At 44.2% G+C, this 23,963-nt stretch overlaps 1 protein-coding gene across 2 annotated transcripts in view; it reads left to right on the top strand.

Moving 5' to 3' along the window:
* The window catches only part of SACM1L (SAC1 like phosphatidylinositide phosphatase), a 60,713-nt gene that overhangs the window by 29,006 nt on the left and 7,744 nt on the right, over positions 1-23,963 (top strand). For both annotated transcript variants that reach the window (XM_045080885.1, XM_045080893.1), the window contains 10 exons: positions 499-532; positions 4,797-4,898; positions 7,224-7,309; positions 8,115-8,201; positions 8,689-8,757; positions 15,061-15,140; positions 18,829-18,927; positions 21,339-21,477; positions 23,454-23,523; positions 23,646-23,718. In XM_045080885.1, coding sequence (XP_044936820.1) covers positions 499-532; positions 4,797-4,898; positions 7,224-7,309; positions 8,115-8,201; positions 8,689-8,757; positions 15,061-15,140; positions 18,829-18,927; positions 21,339-21,477; positions 23,454-23,523; positions 23,646-23,718 — 839 coding nt within the window. The remainder of the gene's footprint in view (positions 1-498; positions 533-4,796; positions 4,899-7,223; positions 7,310-8,114; positions 8,202-8,688; positions 8,758-15,060; positions 15,141-18,828; positions 18,928-21,338; positions 21,478-23,453; positions 23,524-23,645; positions 23,719-23,963) is intronic.

Below are 23,963 nucleotides of genomic sequence, written 5' to 3'. Positions count from 1 at the left end.
TCCTCTGTCCTTCGTTGGTACAGATGATGGGGAACGGGAGGCCCAGCCAGGAAGTATAACACACCACACCTAGGTTCATAGATTTGCCTAGTGTCTTTATTTCTTTTCTTTTATTTTGCTTCTTTTGGAAAAGTAGTTTGAGTTGTAAACCTTAGCACGGGTATCTCTTTTCCCCAGAGCAGTGAAGGTGCTATAGGCAAAGACTGACAGGGAGGGAGGTAGAGGTCTGGCGGCTTCATGCAGTTTGATTAGTGTTCCAGAACCTGCACACTTCAGTCTAAATGATTGTATCACATGCTCAAATCGTGTTTTAATTGGAAAGACAAGAGTATGTGAGAGACGTTTTTAAAGAAGTTACCCATGAGTTTCATACCTTATTTGTATATTATCTCCATAACACCGGCATATTGTTACATAGTGTAAGTATGTTTCATGCAGTGATTCTTTTCATTCGAAGAGCACGTGTTCTCCTCAGCGCCCTGTCTCTCTTCATTTCAGGTCCATCGGTTCGCGCTTCCAGTGTTGCACGGCTGTATCCTCTCCAGTTGTCTACCTGTCCTCACTTCTGTATTAGTACGAGGCCGATTTAGGAACAATCCCATTCGGATGAGGAGAGTGTTTTAGAATGAACAGAAATTGCTCTTGATAACAAAATCAAACCCATTACCTTAAAATTTTAGAATATTGGTTATAAATGATACCCCCTTCCATTTTTTAAATGAACTTTTTTTTTTCAAGATGTTATTTATTTGACAGAGAGAGAGATCACAACTAGGCAGAGAGACAGGCAGAGAGAGGGGGGGAGAAGCAGGCTCCCTGCTGAGCAGAAAGCCTGATGCGGAGCTTGATCCCAGCCGAAGGTCCCATGACCCGAGCTGAACACAGAGGCTTAACCCACTGAGCCCCTCAGGTGCCCCTTTATTTACCTTTAATCTAATGCTTTAATAAGTTTCTGGGTCACACAGTTTCAGTGTTTGAAGTACATACAGACAGCTGGGCAGGAACAGCAACCTCGAGGCAGGGCCATACCTAGGCGACGACTATGGATGGACAGGAGGGATCCAGCTCAGGGAAGGAGCCAGGTCTGGGGCATCCAGGGCCCTGCAGGCTCTGTGTGAGCTGTAACGGTGATCCGAGTGGACATCGGCATGATAGGACAGGCTCACTGTGACAGCGGTGTGGAGAGCGGGCCAGAGGCGAGCGTGGGAGGGTACCAGGCTAGCTAGAGGCAGTTGCTGTAGTGCAGGCCTGGGGCCAGGATGGTAGCAGGGATGGTGGTGGAAATGATCAGGCTCTAGATCTGTCTTGAAGGTAGAGCTTACAGAATTTTCTGAAAAATTGTACATGGGCTATGGAAGAAGAGGGTTTAGTACGAATCTAAGGTTTCTGGCCAGAGTACGTGTAAGGAAGCCGGCCAGCCAGCCATCGATGTGTGGAAGCGTCTGGAGGTGGGGGTGAGACCAGAGTACCCAGAGTTCCATCGGGACACGCTGACCTTGAGATGCTCTAGCTTCCAAGTCGAGATGTCACAGAAGAAGGTGGAGTAATGGGGCGGGAGTTTACAAGGGAAGGTCACGGTGCAGACATAAATTTGAGAGTCGTCTGGGCACAGATGGCGTTAAAGCCATGAGGCTGATGAGTTCATCAGAGGAAGGAAAGCATCTAGAGAAAAGCAAAGGCCTGGAGAAAGAAGATGGCCTGAGGGAGTTCTAGACGGTAAAGAATTGCTGAAGCCACACACTGCAGACCTCAGTGAGGACGGGGGTGGTGGAGGTTGGGGAGTGCTGGCGCGAGTGAGCTGGAAGGACAGGAGAAATGAGGGTGACCCAGCGAAGGGCAGCGAGGAAGAGGGGAGCCACCCAGGTGAGCGAAGCAAACGGAGACTGCAGGCTCGGGATAATCAGCTGATCGGGTGCTGGCTGGTTCAGTGTGAACATTCGAGAGGGAGATTATGTACGTGCTCCCCTGACTTGCCTCCCCAAATGGCGGATATGACAGATGAGAAGGTTTCGCAGAAGGGGAGAGCACAGTCACGTGCTGGAGTGATGTCCTCGTGGTGTGTGACAGGTGCACAGGTCCTCCAGCACCGGGAAGGGAAGCGGACAGGTGGATGTGGACGCCAGTTGGTAGAGAGCTGTGGTGGGAGAACAGGGGGATGGCTTTTATTTCCGCAGAGGACCAGGAAACTGTGTCAGCTGGGTGAGTGGGAGGAGGGAGGAGTGTTGGAGGCTGAGAAGGTATGGCAGGGGCATCCAAGTGGGAGTGTGTGGCCCTGGGCGGAGCTCACTGATCCAGACCGGAGGTGTTTCTGTTCTGTCATGGTGCTGGGCTGCTCTGTGGTTTTTATTTTCTTCTTGTTCCTTCCATGCTTTCTGGATTCTTTAAAGCGTGTATGTATTTCTCTTGTAATCTAAGGAAATGATTCATAAAGCAGTCACTCACCTTCTGTGCTATCCTTAGTTCTCTAAGGGCAGGCTCATACCTTACTCATCTTTGTGCCCTGACCCAAAATTGGTAGTGGGTAAATGAATGAATAAATACAGCCTTAGATTCTTCTCTAGTGCTGTGGGTTTTAAAGAAAAGTGAATTGGGAGTTCAGGATGAGTCATCGTTAAGTCTGATGGTCCCAGGTCAAGGAGAAGGGTGACTCATTGGAAATTCACATTGCTGGTGTCCGTCAGGACCATCACTTTGAAGAACGATTTGGCATTCTCTTGTGAATTTACCAGAACTTCCCCTTGCATACCCAATATGTCCATATGATGGGTGTTTGCAAGAGTGTTCATAGCACCACTGTTGGATGGAACCAGCACCACGAGTTCTCTCCGAGGAGAGTGAGGGCTCTCGTGGTGTGGTGCTTGCACATGGCACACGGCACCGGGGAGGAGTGGCCTACTGGCTCGTGCTCGCCAAGCATGAATCTTAGGAACTTACTGGTGGAAATAGACAAGGGCTGAAGTTGGTCAAGAACATGGTGCTGTTTTTATAAACTCAAGTCTAAGCAAGCCACGTGTTTTTAAGTCATGGTTGCCTGTGGTGAAATTAAAAAGGCAGGAGTATGGTCTCTTGAGAATAGTTGCTGCTTCTGGGCAAGAAGGCACTTGGACAGGATGTAGAAGTTAACAGATCAGCATTTTGGTACTGTTCTGAAGTTGAAGGGGGTGGGTCATAGATACTTAATTTACTGTGCTGTTATGCTCTATAATGGATGATTCCAGTTGTGTTAAGAAAAAGTGTTACATGTAAAAGATAAGATGAGGGCAAACCCAAACAAATGAGAAAGCAGGAAAGGTAAGGCCTTCGAGACCGTGAAAGAAAAGTGTCTTTCCCCTTACATTATCAAGGGGTAAAGATGAAAAGTCAGAGTAATTCTTAGAAGAGTTTGGCATTTCCTAATAAAATCAGATGATGAATCTGCTCCATGACCTAGAGTCCTAGCTCCTTAGAGCCCCTTCCCCAGAATGTTTGTTTGCAGCACTTTTCTGCTAGCAGAAACTGGAGACAACCTGGACAGTCGGCTGGCCAGACTAGCATAGCCCGTCTTCACCCAGTGGAATAGAATCCAGCCCCAGCAGTAAGGGAGCCCTAGGCACGTGTTGCTGAGCAAGGGCAAGCCAAAAACATACACAATATGATCCCTTTTAGGTAAAAAAAAGTAAACTGTCCAGTCTAGCCAGCAGATTGCTCAGCAGCAGCGAGGGAGTGGTGAACCAAGTGGCTAGCGGTCTGCCCGTGGACTGGATACGGAGAGGTACCCACGCTCGGTGTTTCAGAGCTGCCGGGGGTGTGTGGGGTGGATGCCTGAGCGGGTTCGGTGATGTTTGTTATGATCAGACAATATTTAATGGAAACACGTCATTTTAACCAATTCTGAGTATATAGTTTAGTAAGAGGCATTGCCTTCCTAATCAAGCCATCTCTCTCCCCACAATGGGAAGCAGTAGTTCCCTAGATATGACTCTTTTTGCAAATATTTAGATACATTGTGTATTATTTTCTATTATACTTCCTAATAACATAGTTTTAAGAGACCTGTCATCTCCAGAGGCTTTCTGCAGCCCTTCATTCTGGCACAGAGGTAGAGAGGCGGGGCCCTGAGGGTTTGCCTTGTGCGTTGCTGAGTGGTAGCAAGCAGGTGGACAGCGGGTACCCTTTACCAGTTGCTAGGGAGGTAGTTTTAGATTAAGAAAAGCTTTGGGGGGAGATACTGTTTTTTTCTTACTCGGTTTCGCTTTTCCTGTTTCAAGGAAAAGGTAGAGTCAGAATTTGTTTCTGGATAATCCTTAAATCACAGTTGGATCTGTAAATCTTCATATGTATACCAACTGTTATCACTGATTTGTATTTGTAGTTATACATATATTTCTGTGGTTTCTTTAATTGCAGTAGCCTAGCACCCTGCCCTTTTCCATTTCTTATTTGAAGGCAGAACTACTTTATGTTTTTCATTCTAAGCAGGGTCTTTTGGTGTTGTAGATAATTTACTTTTAGAAAGTGGTTGAGGATAGCAGGGAAAAGAAATCATATTTTCAAAATACAAACAATATAATCAACCCCTTGAACATACTGTCTATATATCATTATAGGACTACTGACTTGACCAGACTTCACAGTTGAATATTACAGTAGTAAAGGCTTGCGAACATTCCTGAAGAACCCAAAAAGATTGTACATTCTTGGTTCATTTTTCTCTTAAAGACAATGTTGTTCTTTCCAGGGTAAATAGGTTCAGATGTCCTCTGGAAACAATACCTATGATTTCTATAAATGTTAATATTTTTCTTAACCTAGCTAAGTTATTACTATGCACTCGTGTTCTATTAATGGAAAATACTTTGACTGGATTCTCATCTCAAGGAGGAGTTGTTTCAGAGCCGGTGTGCGCTATTACGTAAGAGGTGAGATTGATATTGTGAGCGTGATTCAGTACTGGGTTTTATCTGTCACTAATTAATGTTTTGTCATACGGTGACATGACTATAACCTTTTGTATTTCATTTGTTCCCATTATCATTTGATAGCCTCACTAAGTATTATCTCCTGCTTCATTATAATAATTAGGTAGGTTTTCTGTGCTTGACTGCAGCTACTGTAGTTAGTATGGCAAATGTTAATGAGACCCATAGGTTGCTTCTTATTGCTTTAAGAGGAATTACTCATGTGGTTCGCTGGATGTCTGAAAGCTAGTTGAACTCAGTGTAGTTTCAGCAGCCTAAACTCACACCAGAAAGTATTTTCTTTTATTACTCTTGGTTTCTTTGTATGCATAAAGCTAGACATTTGACTTTATGCCTTCAACTGTAAAGATTGACGTTTCGAGCATTTATTCCCTAGGATTTGTACTAGCAGCACGCTAATTGACTTAAACCAGGCTTTTTAAAATCTGCATTAAAAATTACTGGCTTTATGAAAAGAAGTTTTTCCTAACTCGTCCCATTTTCTTTTCTTTCTGTCTTTTGTTTTTCTTTTTTTGTAAGCCAGGGTGTATCGGAATAAAATCCTGTGGGCCATTAGATCAGCGGTAGACATTTCGGGCCACGAAGTTTTAAAGGTTATTCCCTTATTATAGGTAATAAAGCAAAAGAAAGGCATTTAGTAAGTGACCTGGCCCAAAATTACAGAACCAGAATTGGAATTAGCGACTCCTTCATAACTAGACTTTCTTGGTTGAAGATATAGTCTTCGTTAAATTTTTGAATAGGTAATGCATTCACGTAGTTCAGGTATCAAGAAATGTAAACAGATATGCAATACAAATACTTCTTGGCTTTGAGGCCATCTGCTGCATCTTACTGCTTCTTATCCTTTCAGATCATTATTATTTTTTTTTAAGATTTTATTTATTTGACAGAGACATCACAAGTAGGCAGAGAGGCAGGCCTAGGGCAGGGCGGAGGGGGGTGTGGAAAGCAGGCTCCCTGCTGAGCAAAGAATCCAATGCTGGGCTCAATCCCATGACCCTGAGATCAAGACCTGAGCAGAAGGCAGAGGCTTAACCCACTGCGCCACCCAGGCGCCCCCAGATCATTATTTTATGCTGTTACAGTTGTGTGTTCTCCTCCCCCTTTTGTAGACATTGGTTCTATACTGAGCACATTTTCTTGCACCTTGGTTTTTTCTGTTTTTTTTTTTTTTTTGTTTTTGTTTTTTTTAAATTTCATGTATCTTGGAAATTACTTCATAAAGGTCTCCCACCCCACCTGGCCCCTGGCCCCCCTCCTGTCCTTCCCTCCTTCCCTCCTTGCGCCCCGACCCCCCACACCAGTCTCACTCTAATTTCTGAAAATACTCCTTAATGAGAATTACGGAAAGAACCCAAGTAGAAGATGCTTCTGACAAGTAATCTTAGAAGGTTTTGAGGAAGCTTTTCATTTCCGATTTGACTCAGTAATTTTGTCCCCGTCACTATTAACAAAACCATCTCCCTCACCTTAAAATGTTGTGTTTGAGAACTAGATAGAAAAGGGTGTTAAGAAATATTTGAGTTGGTTAAAAAAATCTGTTGATTTCTTTACTTGGTAATTTGAGTCAGGGACCAGCTTGAGAGTTGCCTCTACAAGCTTCTCGTATGCATGTGGATTATGTGAACATTGTAGAGGACTGCTTCACGCGATTGAAAGGACTAACTGACGTTAAGACTGAACACTTGAGAGCAGTGCTTTTCAAAATGAAAAGCATGGAGTTACAAGAATTCTAGGATCATAGAATTTTTGTGCTTTTATTTTGATAATTAAAATCATTATAAGTATCTGCTGGACCCTTTTCCTTATCACAACAAAATACTGTTAACATAGTGACCCATATTTGCATTTAATATTGTGTTTAATGGTTTTAACTTTCAAGATAGTGTTTTTCAAACTGGGATCTGTGGGCATCCTGTCAGGGGTCCTTGAGAATTTGACTTTTCTTGGAAATATTTTTCAAGTTTGAGAAACACTGTTTCAGAGGAATTTTATATGTCTAAACAATTGATATATCAAACAGCAACCAACTTCATCTATTTATGAATAGGTCCTTAATACACTGCCTTAAGCCTGTTGCAATGAGTGAGCTTCTGGTAGCTTTCGGATGGTGTACCATGCATTTGTCTGAAATTGATTTTTACAAGTATTTTCCTCCTAATATGAACTGACTTAATTCCAAGTTTAAATGGATTTTCTGAGTTTCTGATGGGTTTCTTACATAAGAAATTGAGTTAACTTTGACTTTTTTTTTCAATTTAGGAATTGATTCTGAAGGCCACGCCGCTAACTTTGTAGAAACAGAACAAATTGTGCACTACAACGGGAGCAGGGCCTCATTTGTACAGGCAAGTGGCCGTGGCCGTGAGGCGGCCCGCCAGCCCTCCTCTGCTTCCATCGGACTTTCTGCTCTGGTGTTGAAATTTCCCTTGGCTCCCCTGCTTCTTAAAGTAATACTGTTGTCGGATATGTGGGGAACGTTCCCTCAGAACAAAGCTACCCCTTCACCTGGCGCTCACCTGCCTACATTTCCTGCCCGTGAATTAATTAAATCCCTACGGAGAGGGGAGGAAGGGAGGTCGAAGGGTTATGGAGGTGGAGCTACTTCCCCGCTTCACCCCCTCCACTTCTTCAAGGCAGTGATGATGGCACAGAAGGTAGCTGGCGAGGGCGTTACACACCCAGCATCTTTGGGGGCAGTCTGTCCCCTGTTGCCGCCTTACGGTGCTGTGGGTCATTTGTTCTCTAGAACAGTAGTGGCTCAGCGTATTTGTAAGTTCATGAACATTCTCATTCGAGGACCAATAAAGCATTTTCTAGTTTTACCATCATGTCCGACTACGTGACAGACACAACTTAATAATTGCTTGTAGATAAATTCATTTATTTTGGAGCTTAGGGGAAACACAGAACTGTGCCCTCCCCAGGTAGTAAACGTGTATATAAAGCCAGGAGGAAAAGTCCTTTCTGAATGTATTCCCACGGAAGAGGAGCTGTAGGAGTGGGTGCCCACAGACTGCTCTCATAGTTGGTAGATTGTAGTCATGCTTTTCCCTTTGTGGTCAGTGATGCACACACACCCCAGACAGGAGATAAGCTGAGAAAAACAAGTTTGTGTATATGTTTCTTTTCATATTTCTCTTTTTCTTTTAGACTCGTGGATCAATACCTGTTTTCTGGTCTCAAAGACCAAACCTCAAGTACAAACCACGGCCGCTAATCAACAAAGTAGCAAATCACGTGAGTATCTTCTATGCTTTTCTCCTTGGCTAAAAATAGGAGTTTCGTGTCATGAATCCGAATCCTCACAAGTCAGAACCCAGCATCTCTGCAGCCATTCTCTCTGGTTCCGGCACCTGCTGAACCTCTGGCCCAGACGCTGCAGAGATGGCACATTGGGAATGCGGAAAACTCGTGGATGATGGGACAGCATGGCGGATTCAGACTTTAGAGGTCCTGTAAGATTTGCAGATTCATGGCATTCTGTAGTCCTCGGTGTGTTCTGTTTGAGGCCGTGCTCGGAATTAAAATATGGTATTTTCGCTCAGAATCTAGCGGCTTATAATGGCTGCGTACGACATGCTATTTAGAACGCCTTGAAGACCTGGTCCCAATCCTAGTGTCATTCTTTCAAATATACAAACAGCACATTGAAGGAGATACTTTAAAAAGTTTTATAAATATAGTGTCATTTGGTAAAGCATGTAATTCTTTTTTCTCTTTCTAGATGGATGGTTTCCAAAGGCATTTTGATTCACAAGTAATTATTTATGGAAAACAAGTAATAATCAATCTGGTAGGTTTCTTACTTGTTTCTTGGGGGGAACAAAAAAAACTTCACATTTGAAAAAATACAACATGTACCATTTTAACTGTTGTGAAGTGTGCAGTTCAGTGGCATTAATGTGCTCGAAAGTGTTGTGCTCCTCACACCATTGACCATTTCCAGGACTTTGCATCACACCAAACAGAAACCCAGTGTCCGCTAAACAATAACTTCCTGTTATCCTTCAGCCCTCAGCCCCTGGTAACCATCTACTTTCTACCTATATAAATTTTACTATTCTAAGTTCCCCATGCAAGAGGATCATAGAATACTGATTCCTTTGGGTCTTGCTTATTTCATCGAGCTTAATGTTCTTAAGGTCTGTCCACGGTACAGCATGTATCAAAATCTCATTCCTTTTGAGGACCGGATAACATTCCTTTGTATGTTCCATACTTGGTTTATCCATTTATCTGTCGAGAGACATGAGGTTGTTTCTACATTGTAGTTACTGTGAATAGTGCTGCTCTGAACATCAGTGTGTAGGTATCCATTTGAATCCCTGCTTTCATTTCTTGTAGGGCTATACCTAGAAGTTGATTGCTGGATCATATGGTGATTCTAGGTTGAACTTTTTAAGGAACCACCACTATTCTTCACGGTGGCTACTTTTACATTCCCACTGCAGTGTGCCAGGGTTCCGCTTTCTCCACATCCTTGCCAACACTTGTTATTTTCAGGGTTTGTTTTGTTTTGTTTTTTGATTATAGCTGTTTTTATGGTCCTGGAGTGGTGTGTCATTGCGGTTTTGATTTGCCTGACTAGTGATGTTGAGCTTCTTTTCATGTATATATTGGATAGCTGTATGTCTTCTTTGGAGATAGGTCTACTCAAGTATTTTGCTCATTTTAAATCAGGGGGTGGTTGTTTTTGTTGAGTTATGGTAGTTCTTTATATATTCTGCAACTAATCCCTTATTAGATGTGCTTTGCAAATGTTTTCTCCCATTTTTTTGTGTTTTTTTGATAACTGCTAGTTATAGGTCTATTCAGATTTTCTGTATTTTTGTGATTAATATTTTGGTAGATTGTTTCTAGAAATGTGTCCATTTCATCTAGCTGGCCTGGTTCATTGACCTACAAATGTTCATTGAATTCTGTTACAATCCTTATTATTTCTTCAAAATCAGTAGTAATATCCCATCTGTCATTCCTAATTTTTTTTTTTTTTTTTAAGATTTATTTACTTGACAGACAGAGATCACAAGTAGGCAGAGAGGCAGGCAGAGAGAGACGGGGAAGCAGGCTTCCTGCTGAGCAGAGAGCCCTATTCAGGGCTTGATCCCAGGACTCTGGGATCATGACCTGAGCTGAAGGCAGATGCTTAACCCACTAAGCCACCCAGGTGCCCCTATCATTTCTGATTTTAGTAAATTGAGTCTTCTCTTTTTTCTTGGTCATTATAGCAAATAGTGTGTCAGTTTTGATCTTTCAAAGAACCAGGTTTTGGTTTCATTAATTTTTTCTCTATTTTACTATCCTTTGTTTATCTCTAATCTCTTATTTCCTTCCCTTTGCTAGCTGGGAGTTTCATTTGCTGTTCTTTTTCATTCTTGAGGAAGTGTAAAATGAGGTCCTTGATTTAAGGTCTTTTTTTAAAAAACATTTTAGTTATTTATTTACTTGAGACGGGGAGAGAGAGAATGTGAAGGTGTGCGAGCAGGCATGGGGCAAAGGGAGAGGCGAGAGAGAGAATCCCAAGCAGACTGTGCTGTGAGTACAGAGCCCGAGGTGGGCCTCCTGTTTTATAACCCGTGAGATCATGACCTAAGCCAGAATCACTAGTTGGCCATCAGCTGACTGAGCATTATTTTTCAATGTATGTGTTTATAGCTGCAAATTTCCCTTAGTGCTGCTTTGGCTTTATTGCATAAGTTTTGGTATATCGTATTTTGTTTTCATTTGTCTCTGTTTATTTTCTAATTTCTCTTGTGATTTCTTCCTTAACACAATGATTGTTTAAGAGTGTGCTATTTAGGGACGCCTGGGTGGCTCTGTCAGTTAAGTGTCTGCCTTCCACTCAGGTCATGATCCCAGGGTCCTAGGGGTGGAGCCCCATGTCAGGCTCCCTGCTCAGCGGGGAGTCTGCTGCTGCCTCTCCCTCGGCCCCTCCCACCCCCACTTGTACGCTGGGACATTCTCGCAAATAAATAAATAAATAAAATCTTCAGGAAAAAAAGAATGTGCTGTTTAATTTCCTCATATTTATGAAATCTCTGGTTTTTCCTTGTTACGGAGGGTTAGCTTCATTCCACTGTGAGTAGAAGAGATACTTTGTATGACAGTTACTGAATTTGAATATGGAATATTATGAAGACTGGTCTTGTGGCCTAACAGCTACTCTGTCTTAGATACTGTTCCACGCACACTTGAGAAGAATGTGTATTCTGCTGTTGTTGCTTGGAGTGTTTTGTTTATGTCTGATTTGTTCGTGGTATTTAGGTTGTGTTTTCCTACTGATCGTCTGGCGGTGCTGTCCATTACTGAAAGGGAGCTGTTGACATCTCCAGCTATTGTAGAATGTTTCTCTCCCCCTTCAGTTCTTTCAGTGTTGCTTCCTTTGTTCTTGGGCTCTGATGTTTGGTGTGTGTGTATCTTCATTGTTTTACCTTTGTGGTGAGTGGACTCTTCTATCACTATATAATGTTATTCTTTGTCCTTATAACAGTTTTTGACTTGAAGTCTGTTTTGTCTCATGTTGCTAGAGCTGCCGCTGCCCTGTTTTGATTACTAATTATTTGCATGCAATATTTTTCCATCCTTTTACTTCCAGATTACTATGTTTTTATTTTTATTTTTATTTATTTATTTATTATTATTATTTTTAAAATATTTTATTTATTTATTTGACAGAGAGACAGAGATCAAAAGTAGGCAGAGAGGCAGGCGCAGGGGAGGGGAAGCCGGCTCCCTGCTGAGCAGGGAGCCTGACTCGGGGCTCGATCCCAGGACCCTGGCATCATGACCCGAGCTGAAGGCAGAAGCTTAACCCCCTGAGCCACCCAGGTGCCCCTTTATTTATTTATTTATTTATTTAAGATTTTATTTATTTGACAGAGAGTTCACAAGTAGGCAGAGGCAGGCGAAGAGAGAGAGGAAGCAGGCTCCGCGCTGAGCAGAGAGCCCAAAGTGGGGCTTGATCCCAGGACCTTGAGATCATGACCTGAGCCAAAGGCAGAGGCTTTAACCCACTGAACCACCCAGGCGCCTCTACTTGTGTTTTTAGATCTAAAGTGATTGTTTTATACAGCATATGGTTGGATCATGTTTTTTAATTCATTCTGTCAGTCTGTGCCTGTTGATTATAGAGAGTTAATCCATTTATACTTGAAGTAATTACTTCTTTGTAGAGATTTAGTTCTGCCATTTTGTTCTTTGTTTTCTGTACGTTTTATAGTTTTTTTTTTCCCCCTTGTCTTCCTCTATTACTGTCTTATATTGAATTTTTTTGTAGTTATATATTTTGATTACCTTCTCATTTTCTTTTGTTTGTATTCTGTGGATATTTTCTTTTTGGTTACCATGAAGGTTACATATAATGTTTTAATTAAAGTTGTAATATTTGGGGTGCCTGGGTGGCTCAGTTGCTAAATGACTGCCTTCGGCTCAGGTCATGATCCCAGGGTCCTGGGATCAAACCCTGCATTGGGCTTCCTGCTCAGCAGGTGGGGAGCCTGCTTCTCCCTCTCCCACTCTCCCTGCTTGTTTTCCCTCTATTGCTGTGTTCCTCTCTGTCAAATAAATACATAAAATCTTAATAAAAAAATAAATCAATAAAGTTGTAATATTTAATTTGAATTGGTATTAATCAACTTCAGTTTGCATACAAAAACTTGATTCCTGTAAAGCTTTGTCCCTTTTTATGTTATTAATGTCACAATTACATCTTTATACATTTTGTTCCCAGTAATGTAGATTTATAATTTCTTAAATGCATTTGACTTCTGAGTCCTGTAAAATATAAAAAAATGGAGGTATGGATCAAGATTATAGTAATGCTGCCTTTTATATTACCTTCACAAGAAATCTGAATACCTTCACATGGCTTCAGCCTGTTTATATTCTTTCATTCCAACCTGAAGGATCCCTGTTAGCTTTCCTTGTAGCCCGGGCCCAGTGATAATGAGCTCTCTCAGCTTAAGAACGTCTTAATTTCTCTCATTATTATTATTTTATTTTACTTATTTATTTATTTTAAAGATTTTATTTATTTATTTGACAGAGAGAGTCACGGTGAGAGAGGGAACACAAGCAGGGGGAGTGGAAAAGGGAGAAGCAGGTTTCCTGCCAAACAGGGAGCCCGATGTGGTGCTCGATCCCAGGACCCTGGGACCAAAGGCGGACGCTGAACTGACTGAGCCACCCACGGACGCCATTCTCTCTCATTTTTAAAGGACAGTTTTGCCAGATACAGAATTTTTGGTTTAGGGTTCTTTTCTTTCAGTGCTTTAAGTAGATCAGTCCCTGCCTTCTAGCCTCCAAGTTTTCTGAAGAGAAATGGGCCTGTAGTCCTATTGAGAATACTTTGTATATAATGTGTTTTTTTCCTTCTTGTTGCTTTTAAAATCCTCTCTGTCTTTCAGTAATTTGAATAGAATGTGTTTGGTATGGGTTTATTTTATCATACTTGGAACTGGGTGAGCTTATTGGATTTGAAGATTTATGTCTTTCATCAAATTCAGGAAGTTTGGGGGCATTTTTTTTTTTTTTCCTTTAAAAAAAGACCTCTAGGCTTTTCTTTCTCTCTTTGCCTTCTGGGACTCCCAGAATGGATGTTTGTATCCTGGTATTATCCGAGACATCTCCAGGGCTCTGCTCACTTTTCCTTATGCATTTTTCTTTCTGTTCCTCAGACTTGGCTAGTTCACTTCTCTCATCTAGAAGTGGGCTGATTTGATTTTCTTCCTGCACAAATGTGCTCCTAAAACTCTGCTAGTGAATGTTTAATTTCTGTTTGGTACTTTTCAGTTCCAGACTTACTTTTTAGTTCTTTTGAGTGATTTTTGTTTGTTTGCTGGTAATCCTATTTTGTTCATTTACCGTTTTCCTGGTTTCCTTTTGTACCCTGTGTTTTCCTTTAGCTCTGAGCATATTTAAGACACTCGTTTTTTTAAAACCCTTTTTCTGATAAGTCTTCTGCAAGGATGGTTTCTGTCAGTTCATGCTTCTCAACTGAATAAGCCTTGTTTTCCTGTCTTTTGTTATGCCTTAGTATTTTTGTTGTTGAAAATCAGGCACTGGGTGGTTATGATACGGTAGCTCTGGAAGTCACATTCTCCTTTCCCTGGATTTTGTGGTGTTTTTGTTTCGATTGTTGAAGGCTGTAGTAATCCATTTGTTTTCAGATGTTTCCCAACCAGTTTTGTAAAGGCTCCCTTGTTTATGCTCACTGAAGCCTCTGTTCTTTGAGCTCATGTTCAGCTAATGTTTTGACAGAGATTTCTTTGAATGCCAGGAACCAAAACTGACAAAGGCAAAAACCAAAAAAGAGAGAACAGCCCCATCTTTGAGCCTCTGCAGATTGTTCTGTGCTGGAGCGGTTCTTCTCTGGATGGATAGGCTAGCCCAATCATACCACTCAGCCTGAGGGGAGGGCTCCAGGTCTTCTCAGGAACTGCCAGACGTGCCTCTTGCCTGGGTGTACATGTGGCATTCTAGAATCCTCCTTATACGTGGCTGCTTCTGAATGTCCTCATTTTGCAGAGTATCACCCTGGCTTCTATAGCCTGTAGATGGTTTGTTCTGTGTTTCCCGAGATCCCTTGCTCTCGCTGGCTGTTGGTTTGTAGTTCTCTTGTGGCGTGTATGAGCCATGTCCACGTCGTGCCCTGCTCATGTTCAGAGTTGTGCGAGGCAGAAGACAGGCAAACCCATCCTTCAGGTCAGAACAAAACATAGGCGGTAACTTGCAGATAAGGTCTGGGGCCCTCTCTCCAGTTTGAGGAGGTGAACCGAGAACCTGGTTGTGGCTTAGGACTGAGACTGTTACTGCCCCAGGGACTGGGTGGGGTAAAGGCAAGTAAAAATGTCACAGAACTGTCCGACAGTTTTGAAGATAGTTTTTTTTTTTTTTTTTTGGTTGGCCATTTGCTTCATTGCTTTAAACCTTTGATTGTTTTCCAGAGCTCCTACAAAGGCGGCTCAGATAGCTTCTGTTGTTTTCAGTGTTTCTGTGTGAAAACAAGAGCTTGGAGCTTCCTGGTCCACCATTTTGCTGATGTTGCTTATCTCCTTTTAAAGGAACTTAAAGCTGTGGTGTTTTCCATTTTTTACAGGTGAATCAGAAGGGCTCAGAAAAACCACTTGAACAGGCGTTTGCAACAATGGTGTCTTCCTTGGGCAGTGGAATGATCAGGTACCTCCCTACAAATCAGGTCTTTTCAGATTAGATGTGCACTTACATATCTGGGGTCCCTCCTCACCCATGGGCATCCGTTCCCACACTCCCAGTGGATGCCGGAAACCACACATGGTCCTGAAGCCTACGTTTAACCATGATTTTCCTTAGACTCACATACCTATAATAAAGCTTAATATATAATGTTGGCCCAGTAGCAGATAAATGGATAATAGAATAACAATAATAGTAGAATAATTAAAACAATATATTGTAGGAAGAGCTGTGTGAATGTGGTCTCTCTCAAATTACCTTGCCGCACTGTAGTTGTAAGCGATGTGATGATGTAAGGGGCTCAGTGCCCACGTGATGAAGAAAGCCCAGTGATGTGGGCACTGTGATGGAGCGTCAGGCCACTGGCAGCCTGACCGCATGTCGGGAGACCGACTGCTTTCAGACCATAGTTGACTGGGAGCTAACGCTGTGGGAGGTGAAACGGGATAAGGGGAAACTACTGTACATAGATCTCACTAGACATTCGGTGTCCCCCCACTTTCCAAAAGTCTGTGTCACACTGCTTCGCTTTTACAAAAGACCCACGTTGCCTCCTGTTGTCGCTAACTGAAAGAAAGCCTAAGATTTTATTTATTGACACACAGAGAGATCACAAGTAGGCAGAGAGGCAGGCAGCGAGAGAGGGGCAAGCAGACTCCCCACTGAGCAGGTAGCCTGATGTGGGGCATGATCCCAGGACCCTGAGATCACAACCCCAGCCAAAAGCAGAAGCTTAACCCACTGAGCCACCCAGGTGCCCCTGATTTTTCACTTTTTTGAGAAGGTCATTATCAAGCTGATGGAGGGGGAGGTCTTTGTAAGAGCAGAGTGGCCTGTGGCATGAGGCAGACATTTGGACAGCAGGGGGCACTCTTTGTTTATGTTACTTTAGGTCCTGAAAAGTTCCGTTGGAACACTCCACCTTCTGGTAGAGTGGAGTCCTGAATTATAGCTCAGCTTCCCCCCTCCCCCAGCAATACTAGATCAAAGCATGATTCTGTTGGCTTGAAGTTTTTCTCTGACACAGTTATATTGCCCAATAACTTCTTAAGGGTCAGATTTTAATTTTGAATTTTGTGAAAGTTTGGTCCCTGATCAAAATCCCCTCTGTGAGGCTCTGTGTCGCGTGGCCACTGGGTCATGAATTCGGGTTCCTCGTGATCATTTGGTGTGATCTCTGTGGTCCTGACCCCCACATGAGCTGGAGAAGTTTACCCTGGCATGGAGACCTTGTCGGGAGCGGCAGATTTGCCTCTGTACGTCACCAGACTGCACTTGCAGACTCTGCGTGGCCTTGTCAAAAGAGGGAAATCCTAGAACATCCCACAGCTGCCCTGTGGAAAGGTGTGAGGTCCTGAGTCAGCCCGTTTGGAGTTTGTTGCAGTAGGAAACTGGGCAGGAGGTGAGGTGCTGTGGTAGGAAGTGGTCACAGGCACTGGGGAGAAACTTTCCAGAGAAATAGTTTGGGGTTATTTAGGGAGAAATTTTTTTAACCTATGAGAAATTTTAAGCATCCACAAAAATAGAATGATATAATGAACCTTTGGGGAAGAATTTAAGTGTCTTTCCTCCAACTCAAAAGTTCTAGCAAATTCGTCAGATCCCCACGCCATGCATACTTCTGCTTTCTCACAGTGGAACTTTCTTAAACATTCTCTGGAGGACTTAGAGGAACTCAGAATATACCTTAGACCTGAAAAATGAGAATCTCCGGGGTCCAGCATGCATACTCTGAGAGTAGTTTGTCTGCTGGGTGCTGTGTACCCCCTTTTCGGTGAAGGTCCTCTGTCTGCCCCAGGGGCTTGCCGAGACACACTTGTCTCAGAGTCGTCTTGGGTTTGTAACAGCCGCTGACTTTGAGAATGTGCAGTGTCAGTCAGGGTCTAGAGTTAATGCCCTTGGTTTTTCCAGGAGCTTGGAGGCCACACACAGCCCTCACCTAGAGAGTGAAGACCCAGAGCTGTTGTCATTTTCCTTCTGTGAGCTCGAAAGACCACTAGATAGAGGAGCATATTAAAGAAGTATATTTTTTATTTTAGTAAATTGTTTTTAATTTAGTAAGTCCATATTCTAGAAGGCAGGGGGAAAGATCAGTCTGTTGGTTAAAGGGAAATTAAATGGTATACTTATTGTCATGTTTCAGATATTGGTCTATTGGATTGATTCACTTTTTAGTGGTTCAGTGGTTGTTGCTTTGAGTAAATTAAGTGAATGACCAGAAGGAGAAAGGTCATGTGGTTGCGCTTCTGAGGAATGGTAAGCCTCGTTAGCAATGGGAAGTTTTCCTTTTGGGAACTGAATGAGAAAATGAGCTGTGTAAGCTGACGTGTCTCTGAGCATTTCTTCCTAGAACTTGGAAAAGAAGCAGAACTGCTTGACTGTTGGGGTCAGAAGCAAAATATTACATTTATAGTCCTGCGTTGCCAAAATGTAATTCTACAGTTCATTCTTAGGAGATACAGTGTGATTTTAGAAGGATGTACGCTAAGAATCCCAACACATTTAGGTGCTAGCTAGCTGCTTATGTCCTTCAAGCCAGTCTAGGGCTGTCACTTCTGTGGGAGTACCCTGAAGTGACTGTCCCTCTGTCACTCTTGTAGGAGCGGCTTCTGGAAGAGCTCGTCCCACTCCAGCTTCACCAGGTCTAGCCTCGGGGCTTGTTAACCTCTGCTTTTTTACTGATTTTTAAGGAGACCGTTCTCACCTCATCAGTGAGATAACCATTAAGGTGGCAGGAGCTACTAGACCTGCTTGGAAGCCCACACCCTCCTGATGCTCCTTCGGTCTGTTGGAGCGGAGGGAGTGATGTGGGGAGTGACACGAGGGCAGATGCCTCCTCTGACTTTCACTGTGTAGGCCAGAGTTCGCTGTCCTTCCAGTCCTCCTAGTTATGACCTGCCCTGGTTCCTGACGACTCCCTTGACTTTCAGGAATGGGTTCATGATTTTCTTTTCCCCTCGCTCTCAGTTGGCAACATTTTCCAGCTCACAGTAGGACACCTTCACTGTCAGATGTGTTCTGACCTTCAGAATTGGACGTGTTAAATACCAGATAACTAAAAGCAATTAACTCAACCATTGCCGATGGGCAGGAAGAGTCCCTCTGCCGCATTTATGTGAGATGTACACATAGTGCTAAAGACAGCGGATGTTTTGATTTGTTAAAGAAGGTGATGGACAGTAGGTGACCAGAGTGGGGGCCGTGCTTCCTTGGCGCTTCCGACAAACCCCAGTACATATCCGACAGTTGTCAAGTCTTCCTCGCACTAATTGAAGTTTGACCCTTTTGAAAATTTTTACGGATTTGAAAAATAATAAAAAGGGACCTTAGGGTCCCTGAGGGTAGGGAATATACCCTGGTTATTCATTTGGCTACGGCTCCTTTATATTATATACCCAGTTGCTGTACCGGAGTTCACTTCTGCTTTGTGCTGGCCGCCTTCTCTACTCCTGTCTCAGGGCATGTAGAAGAACACGTGAAGATAGATGAGTGTGTGTGTGTGTGTGTGTGTGTGTGCGTGTGTGTGTAAACCCCACACACAGTGAAGAAGAAAATCCGTATGCTCAAACAGAGGCAAATCAGCTTGTGAACGTAGTAGTAGAAGGAAAGTGACTAATCTTTGGTCAGTTTCTGCGTATTTTTCTTTTGGTAGATACGTTGCCTTTGACTTCCATAAAGAATGTAAAAATATGAGATGGGATCGACTAAGTATTCTCGTGGATCAGGTAGCAGAAATTCAAGATGAACTAAGGTAAGCTATATCATTCCCCCGTGGAGGATTTTTTTTTTTAATTCTTAAAAGCAACCCAAAGCCAGGTATTTTCACGTTTTTTGAATCAGCTGCCACTTACTTACAAAGCTTTACATAATTGAAGTTCAGGTACTAGTATTTTTATGTTCAGTTGTTTTCACTGAGCAGTCTGTCGCAGATCTCTGATTTTGTCTCTGTAAGGATGGTGTTTAATGGCTTTTCTGTTTCATAATACAGGTTCAGATAAGTGTTCTTTTTCATACTAAGCATCTGGCTTGTTTTCTTTCCTCTTCCTACCACAAAAGATTGAGCCGCAGTGAATCACTCTGGGCATACATTTTCTTACTTCTGTGAAAAATATTTCCTAAAATAGATTCTTGAGAGTAGGATTAATGGTTCAAAGGGTCTGAATAACTTTATGGTACTTTCCATGCGTGTTTACCGTGTTATTTACCACATTGGCTCCCGGGTTTGTGGTCACCTCAGCACGTGTCTTCACTTACTCTAAAGCCAGAAAAAATCATGTTGTTCTGCCTGTGTGTAGTTCAATCCCTGGCAACCCACGGGCACTTTTTCATGTTAGTTGCACAGTAACATAGTAGAGCTTTTTCCCTCGGCATTTCTGTTTTTTGAAATAATATTTTGTACATATTAAGTAGTAGACTGCAGTTAGTTAAATCTGCTCTCTTTTCCTACAAGGTTTTATCTGGAACAGCTAGTGAAGGGGGACTGACATACTTTGTTACTGGGCTAGAGTGACACCAGCTGGACTTGGGACACTGTCAGAGGAGGGGGCTCCTTTGGTTTGCTCCTTAATTGCTGCCGTGCAAGAGTGTGAGAAGGAGGATCGACCCCAGGATCTCTCTCCCTCCCCACCCGCTGTGTTCCGTGGGGACAGTGGAGCTTTACCAATGACCTGCACATGACCTCTCTAGACATTTTTTCCCAGGGGTTTTTGGGGAAGTGGAAAGAATCTGGGCTTCAGGGTTTTACACATCTCATTTTGAAATTTGCTGCTTTAAAAAAAAAAGATTTATATGTATTAGCACACGTGAGCGGGAACAGAGGGAGAGGGACAAGCAGACTCCCCGCTGAGCATGGAGCCTGACTTGGGGCTCTGTCTCATGACCCTGAGATCACGACCTGAGCCCAGATCAATGGTCGGATGCTTAACTGACTGAGCCACCCATGAACCCGCAAAATCTGTGTGCTTCTTGTTAGCTGTGTAACCCAGGGGCGAGTTAATTACCTTCAAACCTTGGTTTCTCCATTTGTAAAGTGGAGATAATATTATTACCTTATAGGCTCAGTGTACAGTTGAAGAAGTAATATTTATAAAATACCTAGTATGCATTTTTGAGGTCCTCATGGGGTGCCAGTGCCCCCCTGCACTCATGGCCACAAATGTACTACACACACCAGCTCCAGACGAACCTCACCAACTCTGTGTGACCCTCATCTAGATTTTTAGCCTTGGCATTTTCTTGGGGGCCCTTACTTTTGATTTTTATGATTTTTATGATTTATGGTTTTTATGATTTTGGCCCCTGGTAAATCTCTTGTGTTTCCCTGCCCATTCTGATTTTGGGGGGTAATTGCAGTAAAACTACTGTTACCTGGTGTTCATGGCGTGTTCTGTCCCATGCACTCTGCTGAGCACTTGCGCACGGTGCGTGACCTTATTCCGACCTTGGGGCAGCACCGTCTCGGGTTTGTGGATGAAAACTTCCATTGGGAGAGATGAGGGTGATGATTTGAAGTTACCCAGCTGCTAAGTTGCCTGAGGAGCTAAGGCTCGGGGCCTCGGCTCTTCCCTGCCAGAGGGCACTTTGTCCAGTTTTTTAGTTCGTAGAATTATCTGGGGAAATGTTAAAAATTAACAAAACACAGGAATCGGTGACCATGGTTGGCTCCAGTGCAGACACCTGGGTGGTGAAGGGGAGAAAGGAAACCTGATTTTTCAAATTCCCCGTTGAATCTTTTCAATTTCGTAGAATTTGCATATATTACCCATTTTTAGAAAGATTTTAAAAGTGTTCTTAATGACAATTTCCAGCCCTTCCTTGCTTTGGAGACTCTGACTTGAATTTATCTCAAGGCCAAGTGTGTTTATTTCTGGCAAACAGGTCAGGGAATTCTGATACGGACTGTGTAGGGTCATGTTTCGAGAAATCTTGATATACAAGGCCATGATGAACAGCTGTGGCAGAGGGGGTCCTGCTTCTGGCCTCAGCTCTTCCAGCTTCTTTTTGGCTCTCCCGTCATCCCGCACCCCTGGGCCATGCGCTTCCCGTCCAACCCTTGAATGCGCCGGTTTCCCTGATGTTCCGACGGGAGCCGTGACGCGAGAGGTGGTCGTCAGTGCGTCAGACTGACTGTGGTATGAGGGTGTTTATACAAATATGTTGTAGTTATTTTCTAGTGGACGCGGCCGGCATGGTGGTGACGAGCCAGGAGGGCGTGTTCCGCAGCAACTGCATGGACTGTCTGGACAGAACCAATGTGATCCAGAGCCTTCTGGCGCGCCGCTCACTGCAGGCCCAGCTCCAGGTGCGCGCTCTGTCTCTTCTCCGTCCGCAGCAGAGCCCCAAATGGAAGAAGCTGCGTCCTTGACAACCTTAACAAGAACCATTACAGAAGCAAAGGACAGAAAACATTCACAGTGCTGCCCGCGCTGACCCAGCTTTTGTGTTTTTGTCTTCCTGTCCATAGGTGTGCACATCTCCATACCTGTGGTCAGCGTATGTGTACACAGTTTGGGGGCTTTTTTTTTTCCCCCAAGATTTTATGTTTAAGTAATCTCTCCACCCGTTGAGGGGCTTGAACTCACGACCCTGAGATCGAGAGCTGCATGCTCCACTGACTGAGCCAGCCAGACGCCCATTTCCAGAGTTGTTAATTCTGCCTTTTCCTGCAGGATTTTGAGGAGCCATAGTTGTTTTAAGAGTTGCACTTACTAAGTTGCTATGTTTTTGGCTTGTAAATTGTACTGTAGAGACCAAATCTGCACATGTTAGTATTAACGTGAATTCTTCCCTTTGGGTTAATGGCTAGAAGTGGAATTTACTGCGTTAAAGAGAATACGCTTTCCAAGAGGGTCGTAGCAGTTCCCCTGACACCAGCGAGCACGATAAGTGAGTCTGTTTCATTGAACTCGGGCCCTCTGAGCTGTTTTTATTTAAAACTTTCTTTCCTGTTAGCACAGAGTAGCTCCTCAGGGTGGTTTTCTTGTGCATCTGTTTTATCACTGGCTAGCAGTACTGACCTTCAGGTAAGAAGTTGCCAGCACAATTTTGCTTTGCCACGAAGACTGGGCTGTTGAGAAGAGGAGCTATAAATATTTTCTTGTGTTTATCCTTGGAATTAAAAACGTAAAGCCCGGGTTTCCAGGTCACATTGGCCTTTCTTACGAGGGGCACACAAAATGCACGCCAGGTGGTTTCTTGCCTGAATGGTAACCTTTGTTTATGACAGTTCAACTTTGTTTAGGATGATTTTGTGACACCAGGAAGGCATTATGGAGGTAGAATACCTCCTTTAAAATGAAGTGCCCTTGAATCCTAAGCAACGCAGGCCAAACGAGCGCTTTCCCTGCCGGAGCGCGCTCTAGTTCGTGTTGTACCTGTCCTCCTGGTGCTGTGGGACGGACGTCAGGGTATATTTTTTAATAGAAATGATAGTAGCAAAAACACCCAGAACGGTTTCCAAGCCCAGTAAACAAAAGCCTGTTGAACCAGGTTCTGTAATCTATACTTAACTCTTCCACGGGCTGAATGTGGTGTTGTAACATCTGAGCAACCTTCTGAGAGTCTTGGGGCGACGGTGCCAGCTGGTGGGGGGCCTCCAGCCGTGCCCTCCCCCTGCCAGCTGAGGGTCACCACGGGGCTTCCTGCGCTGTCTGGGGTGGGAGCGCGGCTCTGAGGTAGAGATAGTGAGCTGTCAGCTGAGGTTCAGAGGGATGATGGGGACTCTGAGGTGGTTGAGGTCCGAGACGAGGACCCAGGCTGGGGCTCCTAATCTGTGCCCTTCGGGGAGTCCGCAGGGGGATTCAGCATGTCCAGGAGTCCTCTGAGGTCATGTGCAAGGGGTGCTGTGTGTGTGCAGTTTGTGGGGAGATGCGTGTGGGCATGTGACACGAGGCCCCAGGAGGGGTGGGGCTGGGGCTGAGGGAAGCCTGGGGCCAGGAGTGGTAGGGACGCTAGAAGGTGGAGGCAGTGAGAGGTTAGGGGGCGGCCGGGAAGGAGGAGGTGACAGCTGGGGTCTTATTGCTGCTCTCCCTTTGGCCCCTCTATTCCTGCGGGGCTGGGGCACAAGGTGGGCGCAGGGGGAGGAGTCCTCAGAGGGGAGGCCGTGGTGAGCTGCTGCTCCCCCAGCCCCCCACTGCGTCATAGGCAAGGACTGCGTCTCCTGCCTGCAGCCAGGGACCATGTGGTACCATGTGGTACCGTGTGGGACTGTCTGCTCCGGTCCTAAATCACGTGCGCTGCAGTCGGTCACACTTGCGTATGGTGTGCTTCTTATTCCAGAGACTAGGAGTTCTGCATGTGGGACAGAAGCTTGAGGAACAAAATGAATTTGAGAAGATTTACAAAAATGGTAGGTAAATTTCCTTGATAGAGGCAAAGTTGCTCAAATGGTGAATTAAATTAATAGTTTGGATTTAGGAACACCAGTTGTCACGTAAATCACTGCCCGTTGACTTTTCCGTGTTTTCACAGCCTGGGCTGACAACGCAAATGCTTGTGCCAAGCAGTATGCGGGCACCGGTGCCTTGAAGACGGACTTCACCAGGCAAGCTGTGCTTTTCTAGTAGCGCTGCAGGTCCACAGGCCTCGAGTCCCATCAGGACGCCCCGGCAGCCTTTGGACTGCAGCAGAGCCCCAGTCCCTCGGGCCGTAGGTCACAGCGGTCAAGTCAGGCTTGCTGGGAGGGGAGGCCCAGGTGCTGGAGGGTTCTAAGCCTCCGTGGGTGGTTATGCCATGTGGGAGGCACCCAACGCCCCGCAGCCCCTCCCAGAGCTCGCTGTGCACCCAGTC

Source organism: Mustela putorius, unplaced genomic scaffold, assembly GCF_011764305.1.
Source record: "Mustela putorius furo isolate JIRA1106 unplaced genomic scaffold, ASM1176430v1.1 tig00000095_pilon_pilon_pilon, whole genome shotgun sequence".
Classification (NCBI taxonomy): Eukaryota; Metazoa; Chordata; class Mammalia; order Carnivora; family Mustelidae; genus Mustela; species Mustela putorius.
Note: the sequence above shows the minus strand (reverse complement) of the source record. Positions and strands in the feature narration are given on the sequence as shown.